This window comes from Onychomys torridus, chromosome 22, assembly GCF_903995425.1.
Source record: "Onychomys torridus chromosome 22, mOncTor1.1, whole genome shotgun sequence".
Classification (NCBI taxonomy): Eukaryota; Metazoa; Chordata; class Mammalia; order Rodentia; family Cricetidae; genus Onychomys; species Onychomys torridus.
In genome coordinates this window covers 22577326-22590453 of record NC_050464.1, presented here as the reverse complement: position 1 = coordinate 22590453, position 13128 = coordinate 22577326, and the positions used below count along the sequence as shown (strand labels likewise).

At 45.5% G+C, this 13128-nt stretch overlaps 1 protein-coding gene across 4 annotated transcripts in view; it reads left to right on the top strand.

Moving 5' to 3' along the window:
• The window catches only part of Caln1 (calneuron 1), a 449719-nt gene that overhangs the window by 269000 nt on the left and 167591 nt on the right, over positions 1-13128 (top strand). For all 4 annotated transcript variants that reach the window (XM_036171756.1, XM_036171759.1, XM_036171757.1 and 1 more), the window contains one exon: positions 6336-6448. In XM_036171756.1, coding sequence (XP_036027649.1) covers positions 6336-6448 — 113 coding nt within the window. The remainder of the gene's footprint in view (positions 1-6335; positions 6449-13128) is intronic.

Below are 13128 nucleotides of genomic sequence, written 5' to 3'. Positions count from 1 at the left end.
TTCATTAAAACCTTTCCTCGGGGCTAAGAGAAGAAAACATAACTCTCAGAGTCTTGAAAGCAATATGAACCTTATCAAGAGGGTGTGCTGGGGTCTCTGATGCAGAGGGGTATGGCCTCCTGCAGAGTTAAATACTGGGATTCCTAGTTGAGTTCCTGTTCTGCCATATACTAGCTCTTGGACATTTTTTTCCCACCCATTGCTTTTAACCCCTTCTTGCCTATCTTACTACTGGTAAGATGTGAATTGGGAGAATTCTTCATAGTGTTGGAGTTGAAATAAATCTATGTAATACTCATATACTGAGCATCCAAAAAAAATGCCAAACAACTATCTCCAGTTCCTTATTATGGAACTCTTTTAAATGATTAAGCAAAACCTATACAGTCAAGAGTTATTTTATTCATTTCAAGGATTTATTTTGTATTTCCAACTGTGTGTATTTGTATATGGGTGTGTGTGCTGGTGCATGTGCTTGAAAATGCTCTCAGAGTCCAGAAGAGGGCGTCAGATTCCCTGGAGCAGGAGTCACAGGTGTTTGTGAGCCACCTGATTTGACTGGGGCTGGCTGAATTCAAAATTCAAGCCTTCTGGAAGAACAGTGGGTGCTCATTTAGATTACTGTGTGTGTGGTTGTGTGTGTGTGTGTGTGTGTGTGTGTGTGTGTGTGTGTGTGTGTGTGTGTGTGTGTGCTCATGCGCACTGTTCTTGCATGTCAGGTGTGCAAGGGTGTGTTGAGCTTGCTCTGGGGATCACCTGTCTTCACCTTCCCAGGTTGGAATTATAGGCAGGTTGTCATGCTTTCTGGGAACCCAAACTCAAAACCTTATGCTTGTAAGGTAAGCACTTTAATTACTAAGCCATCTCTCCAGTTCCTTAAGACAGACCATGATTTGTTAGTGATAAATGAGCTGCTTGGTTTTTTGTTTTGTTTTGTTTTGTTTTTTTCCTGGACCAAGGTAGATCTTAGAAGCATCACTTCTGCTGGCCAGCCTTTGCTCTGATGGTACCTTTGACTCAAAATGGCATCTACTTGTGCGTGCTGCCTGGCGCTGTTGTGAGTGGGACCAGAACTCCCGGAGGATCCTTGAGATGCACAGTGCTTTGCTCCTCTGATCCTCTGCAGGAAGTAGAGAAGTAGGCGGTCCTTCCTCTCTTATAGGGAAGGTAGATTTTTCAAACATAGTTTTACTTTCCCCAGGCTGAGAAGCCTGGGCAAGCCAGCCCCCCTTGCTAGTCTCCCAAGTGGGAGAGAATAGTGCCCACTAGACCGTGAGCAGGGATGTGAGTGTCCAGCCTGCTGGACTCATTTTAAGATCTCACAGGATCGGTCTGCACAGAAAGAGACCTGTGTCCTTGAGCTGAATCCCAAAGACTTAATGAACGACAGAGCTCACCATGGGCTAGTCAGGATGGTGACCGTGAGCTGTGTCTATAGTATATGTTTAGGGAATGTTGGAACCCAGTTCTTCTTACTCCTTCTCCTTCCCATGTCTCTTCTGTCTTCTTCCCCTCCTAATTTTTGTTCTCACCTATCTCCCTTTCCTTCTTTCTCTTCTTCCCTTCCCAATTTTTTTCCTTTCTTTTTTTTTTTTTTTTTTTTTTTTGGAGCTGAGGATCGAACCCGGAGCCTTGTGCTTGCCAGGCAAGTGCTCTACCACTGAGCTAAGTCCCCACCCCCCCTTCCCAATTTTTATCCTCCTCCTTCTCCTTCCTCTTTCCTTGCCTAATCATATTTCCATCTTCCCCTTCCTCCTCCTCCTTCCCTTTCTTCAGCTTCCCATTCTTCCTCCCCCTCCCCCATTTGTTCTTTCTTCTCTTCCTATCTTGATAGATCCTATTTAAGCCCGGGAGAAAATATACCAGGAATGCAGCAAATATACCAGGAATGCATCAGAAGGCATCCTTTCTGTATCTCAGCCAGCATCAGGGAGTTTTCTATTGAGAAGCACTTGCTAATCTGAATGGCTCATGTGAATTCGTTTGTTTGTATGCACATTCTTAACTTGCCAGCCAGGGTGAAGTTCCAGCTCCCTTTATCTTGTCAAATGGTGAGAGAAAAATTGATTTCCACTCTGCAGTTCATTGACTGCCCCACCTCATTTGGTAGATTAATCTTCCCTTTCCTGCCGGCTTGCCACACCTCCCTGAGCCTCCCAGAAGTTTCATCTATGAGGAAATGTGTTCCTGTACAAACTGTACTGAGTTATTGACATCTTGATGATGACACCCACTTGGCCTTTGGGCCTAGGTTTTGAAAGAGTGCTCTTTGGATGCACTGATACCCCGAGAGTAGATTAATGTCTGGGTCTGAATTTTGGCATGCTACCTTGTGTATGTTCACTGACTGGAGCTAAGGTAAGGATGTAGAGGGCTGTTGGTAGCATTGCCAGTTTAAACATTGATGACTTGCGGAGGGTCACTCAATGCCCCGAGGGTTCACTTTGGCCTGTGAAGTTGACTTGACAGCATCTTTTGGTTAGCATCAGCTCTGACATGAAAAAACCCAAGTGATGTTTAGCTGAACAAAGGGAAAACAACCAAGGGCCATCACCTATTCATTCTACAAGCACATACTGAATACCTGTTCTGGCAGTTGCTATACATAGATGTCTCAAGCCTTGTTGGGTGACTTTTCCTGGTGACACATGAACAGATGTCTATGCATCCCAAATAGAGCACAGATGAGAAGCCAAAGAAATGGTTCCCCTATAGTCTACTTTTGTGAGCCAGTGAGTTTATTGGGATTACTTACAGGAGCAAGGGTGACTCAAAGGCAGCTGCACCCCTGAAACTCTACCCAGCATGGGTGATGACTCATAAAAGCTTCATCTCATGAGCTCCCTGCACTTGGTTAGCAGTTTGGAAGCATGCCCTGCCCCACATAGTGACTGCTTATCTAACATAGAGAGGGGCCTTTTGAGTCTTGTAAGGTCTAGGGGCTTTTCTGCGCCTTGCAAGTTTTGTTGACTTCCCCTGGTCTTAATGAGTTTCCCTCTAGGAGGGAATGCTTCATTTCAGAGGAAATAGTTGTTCAATGGATTTGGTCTCTTACCCTACTTAAATTAGTTCAGGTGGTAGTCATGCAAACTATGACTGGAGCCCAATGAAACAAGAATTGAGCATTGCAGTTGTTCCTCTGAGAACAAGGTGGTGTTCCCCAGGTAGACCATGGGGAAAGAAAATCCTCCAGGGGACATGGCAGCAAGTACCTAGAACTGTGAGAAACAACACATTGCTTTTTATGCAAAGGTGGGGATGGTAAGGGCACAAGAGAGAGAAGCAGGATTGGAGATTGGTTATGTTGAGGTGTTTTTCTTAGTTTTAGGTCAAAATATGAAGTTTGTAGAGCAGTATTGAATTTGCTTGGGGGGGAGATAATCTCCAAACTGTGTGGAAGATGGTATAGAGACTTGTAAATGAATTTCTAAACAGTCTTATTAAATAAGAAACACAGAGCCAAATAGAGAGGTAATAGCCAATGAGATCAAAGCAATAGCCACAACTAGCTTTAGCTTACCACCAGCAATAGCTTCCACCGAGAGAGCTTCTTCCTGTCTAACCCGTGTTTTTATTGCCTTCCTGTTCTGCTTTCTCATTGGCTCTAAGCCCAGCCACATGACTTCCTTGTCTTCTATATAAAGCCTGTCTATATGACCTCCAGCTCTCTATGGTTGGTACTGGGATTAAAGGCTCGTGTCACTACACTTGGCTGTGTCCTTAACCACACAGAGACTCTGCCTGCCATGTGATTGGATTAAGGGCATGTGTCACCACCGCCTGACTTCTGTTTTATGGCTATTTGACCTCTGATCTCCAGGCAACTTTATTTATTAGCGTACAAATAAAATATCACCACAGAGGCAGCTGTGCGATTCCATAGTCCCAAATGCAAGTGTTGGTTTTTGGAAGCATTATCCCCGCAAGCTTGGGAGAAAGGGAATTATCTATTGGAGAAGTGAGAAAGATATGACGACTGTGTTGATGTGTGAGTACAAAGACAGAATTGTGACCTCTGTCACATACAGCTGAAAAATTTGAGGTACAGAGAAGGAGCAGATGGGAAGTGTGGTCATGAGACGTGGGAGGCGCTGAGTGGGCATGTAGATAGAATACAGGCATGAGGTTGCTTAATGATGGGGAAGGGCACTGAGAAATGCCTCATCATCAATTTCATTATGCTGTGAAAATCAAAGAGCATGCTTGCACAAGCTTAGATGCTACACAGCTAAGCTTGTGTGTGTGCATGTGTGTGTGTGTGTGTGTGTGTGTGTACATAAATGAATGAATGTTTTGTATGTATGAATAAAGTAACACAAGACTGAGTAAGGGGCAAGAGGAAATGATGTAATCAAGACCTGTGGTATGGTTGGGGAATGTAGCACAGTCAATAGAGTTCTTTGGTAGCATGCACAAAGCCATGGGTCCATCCCTTGCACGGTATAAACTGAGCATGATGGCACACACATGTGTGTGGTCCTAACACTTGGGGAATGGAATAGGATGATCAAAAGCTAATGTCATTCTCAGCTCCATTACAAGTCTGAGCCAGTCCTGAGCTACATTACATGAGACAACCAACAATTAAAAAAAAAAAAATCTTACAGGTTCTTTTTTTTTTTTTTTCAAAAGAGGAGTAGAAATGTATATTATTAGATATACTAAGTATTGCCACTTTCTTGTGATATGTTGATGTTTTAAAACAAAGTTGGGGGGTTGGGGATTTAGCTCAGCAGTAGAGTGCTTGCCTAGCAAGTGCAAAGCCCTGGGTTAGGTCCTCAGCTCCAGAAAAATAAAAAAAAGTTGGCCTTGGTAGTGCAGGCCTGTTATTCATGAGGCAAGGCAGGAGCGTTGCGAGTTAAAGGCCATGTCTCTAAACAAAAAGAAAAAAAAAAAGGCTAGGAATGCTGCTCAATGATAGAGCACTTGCACAGAATCCCCAGGTGAGGAGCTAGAGTTGGGGTGTGGCTCAGCTGTAGAGTGACTATTTAGAATCCTCCAGTGAGGGACTAGGGGTGTGGCTCAGAGGTAGAGTACCTACCTGGAACATGCAGGGGACTTGGTTTGGTGTAGAATACTGTCTTAGGGTTTCTACTGCTGTGATAAAACAACATGTCCAAAAGCAGCTTGGGAAACAAAGGTTTTATATCAGCTTACATGTTCAGATCATAGTCCATCCTGATGGGAAGTCAGGGCAGGAACCTGAGCCTGGAGAAAGGCACTAAAGTAGAGGGTATAGAGGGGTGATGCTTACTGGCTTGCTTCTCATCAATAATCAAGAAAATGTCTTACAAGCTTGGTTACAGGCCTATCTCCTATGAGCATTTTCTCATTTGTTTCCTCTTCCCAAAGTAGCTTGATTCAAGTGAACAATAACAACAGAACCTATCGAGGACAAGGACCTAACGTAAAATCCTTCTGTAGGGAGTTGGGGTTATGGCTCAGTGGTAGAATACACTTCTAGAATCGCCTAGTAAGGGAGTGGGATTGTGTCTCAGTTGTAGAGCACCTGCCTAGAATCCCCCAGTGAGGGGCTGGGGTGTGGCTCAGTGGTAGAGCCCCTGCCTAGAATCCCCCAGTGAGGGGCTGGGGTGTGACTCAGTGGTAGAGCACCTGCCTAGAATCCCCCAGTGAGGGGCTGGGGTGTGACTCAGTGGTAGAGCACCTGCCTAGAATCCCCCAGTGAGGGGCTGGGGTGTGACTCAGTGGTAGAGCACCTGCCTAGAATCCCCCAGTGAGGGGCTGGGGTGTGACTCAGTGGTAGAACACCTGTCTAGAATCCCCCAGTGAGGGGCTGGGGTGTGTCTCAGTGGTAGAGCACCTGCCTAGAATCCCCCAGTGAGGGGCTGGGGTGTGTCTCAGTGGTAGAACACCTGCCTAGAATCCCCCAGTGAGGGGCTGGGGTGTGTCTCAGTGGTAGAGCCCCTGCCTAGAATCCCCCAGTGAGGGGCTGGGGTGTGGCTCAGTGGTAGAGCCCCTGCCTAGAACCCCCCAATGAGGGGCTGGGGTGTGACTCAGTGGTAGAGCACCTGCCTAGAATCCCCCAGTGAGGGGCTGGGGTGTGGCTCAGTGGTAGAGCCTTTGCCTAGAATCCCCCAGTGAGGGGCTGGGGTGTGTCTCAGTGGCAGAGCCCCTGCCTAGTGTGCTTGGGCACCTGGGTTCAATACACAGTACAAGGGGAAAAAAAAAAACTAAACAGTGTTGAAAAGAGCTGGTGATGTAACTGAGAATTTTTTATTTAGGTCATGCCAAGGAGAAGAACATAGAGTTGTTAATGCATGGCCGCCGATCACATTTATGGTACTTTTTCCCTCACACTTCTTTTCTCCTTGCAGGAGATGGGCAGGTGGATTTTGATGAATTCATGACAATTCTTGGGCCCAAGCTGGTGTCATCAGAAGGTCGTGATGGTTTCCTTGGAAATACGATAGACAGCATCTTCTGGCAGGTAAGTGAGATGATGTTCATATAAGATTGAGTCTGGCAGTGACGTGTTTTCTAGGGTGAGCTACCTTTGATTATGAAGTCTTGAGTGTCTATTCAGACTGAAGTGAATTCTCTTGGACTGGAGTGATAGGTGTTCTTTGAATCGGATGTGTCAGTTGAAGTCCACACTGTGTTCAGTGAGGATTTGGAGAAGTGAGCTGTCTCCTCACATCTTTTCCTTGGAGCAGAGAGTTTTCATTGGTGGGAGTGAAATTCTTCCATAACCAACATATGAAGGGCCTTGTGCCAGGGACCTTGAAAAGGGGACATTGATATTATCTATAAAAATTCTTACTTGAGCTAAACACCTGAAAGTTCTCAGTTTAGGTGTTCACAAGAGATAGTGAGGCCGGATATCTTTTTAGGTAAGAGATTATTGGGAGAGTTATTAATGCCATAGGCAGACAGGCATGAGATGAGTTCTGAGGAGAATTTAGTTCTATGAGACAGAGTCTCCTCCTAGAGGTTTTAGGGAGAGAGGCGGTGGTCCTATGCCATGTAGTTGCTGAGGGCTCATGTAGTACATGCTGGCACTCAGATTTGTGTCTGTCCTCAATGGCAGGAGTTGATCCCCCTATTTACCGGGTATCCGTCATAGGGGATGCGGTGACTGTTGTGTCTGATCGGTTAGGGTGTGTGGTAAACTTCTACTGGAATGTGAGGACTGCCTAGTCACAGACAGTCACACCATGGTGGCTTTCATTTCTTCTACAGCAGCTGTGAGGAGAGAGAAGAGAGCAGTTGGGGAGAGAACTAGAGCAACAGAGAGAGAGACAGAGAGAGAGAGAGAGAGAGAGAGAGAGAGAGACAGAGAGAGACAGAGAGAGAATGTGTGTGTGTGTGTGTGTGTGTGTGTGTGTGTGTACGAGTGCATGCACACACACACATGCACACTTGCATACAGGTGAGCTTAGCCTGAGTAGCTGCTAGCCCAAGCCTGACCATCCCAGGAGATTCCCCACCAACAGGGTACCTAGTTGCTTGTGTCAGACTCCATCACTACAGGTGCATTTCATATGACTCGATAGTCTTATTTAAGGACCTGCTTCCAGAATGCTGTCAATTTACAGCCATTTCTGTTTTGCGAATTCTTGTTGCAGATTACTGATGCCTATATTCTAATTATTAGAGTGCCACTAAATCACTTCTACATCACTTCTCTATTTTAAAATGCGACTATTATTTCATGGTTATGGAATTGGGGGAATGGGCTATTAATCTTTGCTTTTAAAGCACGAGCCCGATAAGTTGTCAAGTTCAATTGAATTGAATTTCTCTTTAGGTTTCTAAAACACTACTGAAGCTGGGCAGGGTGGTGCATACCAAGAGGAGACTTAAGCAGGAGGATTGCTGTGAATTTGAAGCCAGCCTGGGCTACAAAGTTTGCAGGGTGAGACCCTGTCTCACAAAACCAAAAACCAAACTTAAATAATAGCAAACAAAAAGAAAAAAATAAATAAAAACCAGGAAAAAGTAAATTAAGAAAAAATACAAGTACCATCAAAACACAGTATTTCTTTGATTTCTTAAGAGGTTCCCCGCCTCAGAAAATATATTTTCCTAGGATTAGCAATCCTTTTTCTCATCTCTCTTCTTATCCTTGTACTCATCTAGCATATAGCCAATGGGTATATAAATACCTTTCATTTGTCTGTGCCAAAATAGATGACAGGAACAATTTGGAGGAAGAAAGACTCGTCTTGGCTCACTGTCTCAGAGGATTCGGATGGTCACTTGGCTCTGTGTATCTGGACAGGACATCATGTCAGTGGGAGCACATGGTGCAGGAGAGATATTCATTCCCTTTACAGTGGACAGGAAGCAGAGAGCAAAACAGGAAGGGACTGGATATCACATCCCCCAAGGACCTTACTCTTATGACATTTCTTCTCAAAGAATTTAAACCATGACCCTGTGGGAGACATTTCAGATTCGAACCATAATTCCATCTTTCAGCCCATCCAGATTGACTCTGAAAGATCAATTCATTCCCACCCTGTGAACTTTTCCTTCAGTTCCATTATTTCTTTCTATCCCAGGCTCAACTCTCATGGTCCACCCTAGTCTAGGAAGATGCCACAGGGTATCCCAAACTCCATGCTTTTCTTCCTGGTCCCACCTCAGAGAGGAAGGAAGAAACTGTGGGTATCAGATCCGTATCTCACACGGAGGCCCCCATACTCCAGATTCTTCACAGTATGGCATCTCCAGGACCAGGCAGCATTTTTCTAACATGACACTGACCCTCTTTAGCATAGTTCTGTCGTTCTGTTATGATCTCCATGGGTTTTATTACACTGCAGGTCTCCCTCCTCTGGGGTGATAAGATGGGGTGCAGCAAAGTGAGCCAAGGTGGGGGGGACACTGAATCTGAGGTGATTTATTTTTATGTATTTTGTGTGACTGCATGTGTGTGAGTGTGAGTGAACATATGCATCCTTCTTCAGGAGCCAGCTACCTTTGTTTTTTGAAGCAGGGTCTCTCACTGGTCCAGAGTTCACTGATTCAGCTAGCCTCACTGGTCAGCAAGTTCTTGGGACCTTCCCTGAATTCAGCATCCCCCAATTGCTCAGATTATGAATTCAGGACAGTATACACTGTTTTGTTTTGTTTTTGTTTTTTTGGGGCTTTTGTTTGTTTGTTTTGTTTTCTTTTGTGTGTGTGATGGGGTCTGGGGATCAAACCCAGGTCCTCCTGCTTGTAAGGCAAGCACTTTACCAACAGAGCCATCACCCCATCCCCCTTTGTAATTAATATTTAAATGAGTTCTAGCATGCCAAGGTTTGGGACTATGTCTTCCCTCTCTTACAGTTACTCCTCCAACCAGCAAACAAGCAGAGGAATCCCTCAGTTCCCAGCAGCCATGTTCTGCTGCCTGATCACCGAGAAGCAGCATGAGAAAACTGTAGCAGCCATTCCTGTATGGAGAGATGCTCACAGCCCTCCATGCTTGGGTGGCTGCGGGGGATAGGGGGTGTTAAGAGAAAGCTGTGTGCATAAATGTATCTATTCACTCTGTGGCAGTGGTTGGTAGTATAAGAAAGAGGAACAGAAAGGCAGGTTTCTGCCTCTGATATTCCAGGAGGGGATGCTGGCAGCAGGAGGGGATAGTACCATCGGAAGGACACCATGCTAAGAGACTGGCAAGGCTTTCCGTCAGAGCCGGCATCCAGTTCTCACAGAAGCAAAGGTCCTTGGATTCAGCTGTGGCTCTTCACATGGCATCCTAATAGGGGAGCAGAAGATGGCAATGAGGATTTGGCAGTTCACACAGTTTCAGTAGATCATGAAATTGAGAGGGGCCCAGCTGGGTGCTCTGGCTCTGGATCTCTCAGGAGGCTGCTGTCAAAATGCCTGCTGTGGTCATAAGAAGGTTTGGCTGAGGCGAAGGGATGTACTTTCGGCTACCTTGTAGCCCCGGCTAGCAACCTGTTCTCAGGTCCCCACCATAAGGGCCTCTCCACATGAGCACCCTGACATGCCATTGGCCTCGCTTTAAGCCAAGCATCAAAGAGAGTGCAATGCAGAAGGCATGGGGACTGTGTGTGTGTGTGTGTGTGTGTGTGTGTGTGTGTGTGTGTGTTCTCATGTGCACACCTGTGTGCACATGTGTGTGGAGGCTGGAAGCCAGCTTCAAGTATTGTTCCCCAGGATCTGGCTCCTTTGTTTGTGACAGGGTCTCTCATTGGGCCTTATCATTTAGGCTAGGCCAATTGGCTAAAAAGCCTCAAGGATCCACCTGCCCCTGCCTCCCCTACACCTGGATCACAAGCACATGCCTGTTCAGCTTTTACCATGCAACATGACTGCTGGGAATTTAACTCGGGCCCTCATGCTTGGCTAAGCAAGCACTTACTAAGTTATTTCTCCAGCCCAAGCCTCCACTCCTGATCTGATATTATTTCCACAAGCCTTGCTTTCTCTCAAGCTTTGAATTCCTTCTACCTTAGAGAAAACCCAAAGGTGGGGAGGCTCTTCTTCTCTACATCATAGACAAGAAATCTTACTAAGCACTGAGCTCATCTTCCTAATTAAATCTGTTTTCTGATGCTCTTACTTTCCTGGAGTTCTAGCCTACATTGCCAAGGGTAAAATCAAATCAAATGTGATTTTGAAAACAAAACAAAACAAAACAAAACAACACAACTATTTATCGCTTGGTACCAGTCCTAAAATTATGACCTGCTGCATTTGTGCAGGGAATTGGTATTGGTGATGGTGGAATGTTACTAGCTATACCCACAGCTTCCTTCTTAAAGGATATAGCCTACAAGTCATGGCCTAGATGGTCTGGTCCGAATGGTATATTCTGTGCCTGGATGTGAGGCTCAGACTCCCTGGCATCCAGCCCAGGAGCCTCTTAGATAGTAAGTTATAACTTGAAAGGCTTTGGTGTATGTGTGTGCCCGTGTACATGTAGAAGCTCAAAGACAACCTTGGGTGTTGTCCTAGGCCAACATCCACCCCCGCTGTACCCACCACTGCCTTTTGAGACAGGGTCTCTCACAGGCTTGTAAATCACCATAGGCTAGCTGGACCAAGTGAGTCCCAGAGATTTCCCCATCTCTGCTTCTTCAGTGCTGGGATTTTTGCAAGCATCTGCTATCACACCTGGATCCGTGTAAGGGTTCTGAGAGTGGAATTCAGGTCCTCCTTTATCAACTGAGCTCTCCCCTCTGCCATAATTTTTGTTTTCTTTTTGAAACAATGCATCCTGAGTTGGCCTCCAACCCTGATCCTCCTGCCTCAGCCTCCAGCACTAGATTTATAGGCACCTACCACCAATGCTCAGCTGACAACTTCAGAAACTTTACTGTATTCTGCTCCTTCCATGTATCAAATTTCGGTGTATTTGATGCTCTTGCAGGGGTATTATGGGGGAGGAAATGCAAAAATCTGTTTGAAGTTGGCCTTGGGGCTTGATGCATCGGAGTGATGGAAAGGAAGAGAGGGAGGTGCTGGAAAGATTTGGATCCAGGACTGTAGGATGGCCTTCCTGCTCAACATTCCTGGAGAGACATGAGCAAATGACTACTTAACCCCAGAAAGGAAACCAATGATAGGTAAAAGTCAACCGAGCAAACTAATGAGCTTACTGAGGTTATTTACAGTCTTGTGGGTGAGGACTTATTTATAGGAGCACAGGCAACTCAAAGGTCCCTGTGTTACTGGAAAACCCACTCTAACACGGATAACAACTCAAAAAAGCTATGTGCCTGGCACTCCATTCAGAACTTGCAAGCTAAATAAAGAGGCCCCTCTCTCCAGCAACTATTACTACTTATATAGCCCTAGGGAGGGAGGCCTTGTGAATCTTGTAAATCTCAGGAACTTTCTGAGCCTTATAAGCTTCCTTTGCTTCCTGCCTGTTAAGAGGTGTCCCTCTAGGATGGAGATTGCTACCAAACAATGGTATTTGCTTTGTGACCACTGAGAAGGGTAGTCCTCAGCACTCTCTTATGGCACCACTTCCTTTGTACCACACACCAGGACCCCAGCTGTATTCTAGAATGTCTCAGAGATTTAGGTTGGGGAGGAGAGAGCCATTTACTGTTGAGTGTCTACATGAGCTCATTTGTTACAAGAAGCCTTCTACATTATCTCCTTCTTGACCTCTGGAACTGTGCTGGGATTTTCTACCAGTGTGTGGACTACAAACAATCAGAAGGATAATAACAAGGATCCCAGCAGATTAAACAGCACTCTTGACTCTTGGTCACCCAGCCACCCCTCTTAGCATATTTTCTTTCTGAGGAAAAGGAGCCAGGGCTTCCACACTCAGTTAGGAGAGAGCTGTCTATGTGACTGAAACCATTGAAAGGGGCCCTGGAAATGTGGCTTTGCTGGTAGTGAGCTAGCCTAACATGCACACAGTCCTGAGTTCCATCCCCAGTGCCATATAAAAACCTAGGCATACTGGTACACACCTATAATCCTTACATGAGGCAGGAAGTGGCCAGAGTTAATGTACACTCAAGGATATAATCTTCAAGGGACCTAATTTTCCAGATCCTCCCAAAATAGCGTAATCAACAAGGTACTGAACATTCAACATATGACTCAGGTTGGGGTGGGAGTTCATATTCAATTCTTAGATTGTGATCATGTCTAGCTTGTCATACAGACTTGTGCCATATCCAAGACAAAGTCAATATTCTAGCATAAAAGTACACAAGTTGGAGGCTGAGAACATGACTCTGTCAGTAAGGAGTTTGCTATATCAGTATGAGGTTTGATCCCCAGAACCCATGTTTAAAATACAAATTAGCGTGGTGATTAGTAACCCCAGCTTGTGAGGCAGAGGCAGATAGATCCCTAGGGTCTTCATGCCCAGCTAGTCTAGCCTACTTGATCAGTGGGAGAGATGGTCTGAAGAAAAAAAAGATAGAAAGTATCTGAGGAATGTCAGTTAAGAATGATTTCTGATCCCCTCCCATACATGTACAACTCACCATCCCTAGGGAGTGTGCTCAAACAAGACTGCTTACCAAACTGGCATGTTTTGTGCCTGAATACCTAACCATAGGACTGCTCAGGGCCTCTCTCAGCTACCCACTACTCCCTATCTGTGGGAGAATCATACAGTGCCTACAGCTGCTCCCCAAGGATCTTTACAGATTTGGCTTCTATCCCTCCATCCTT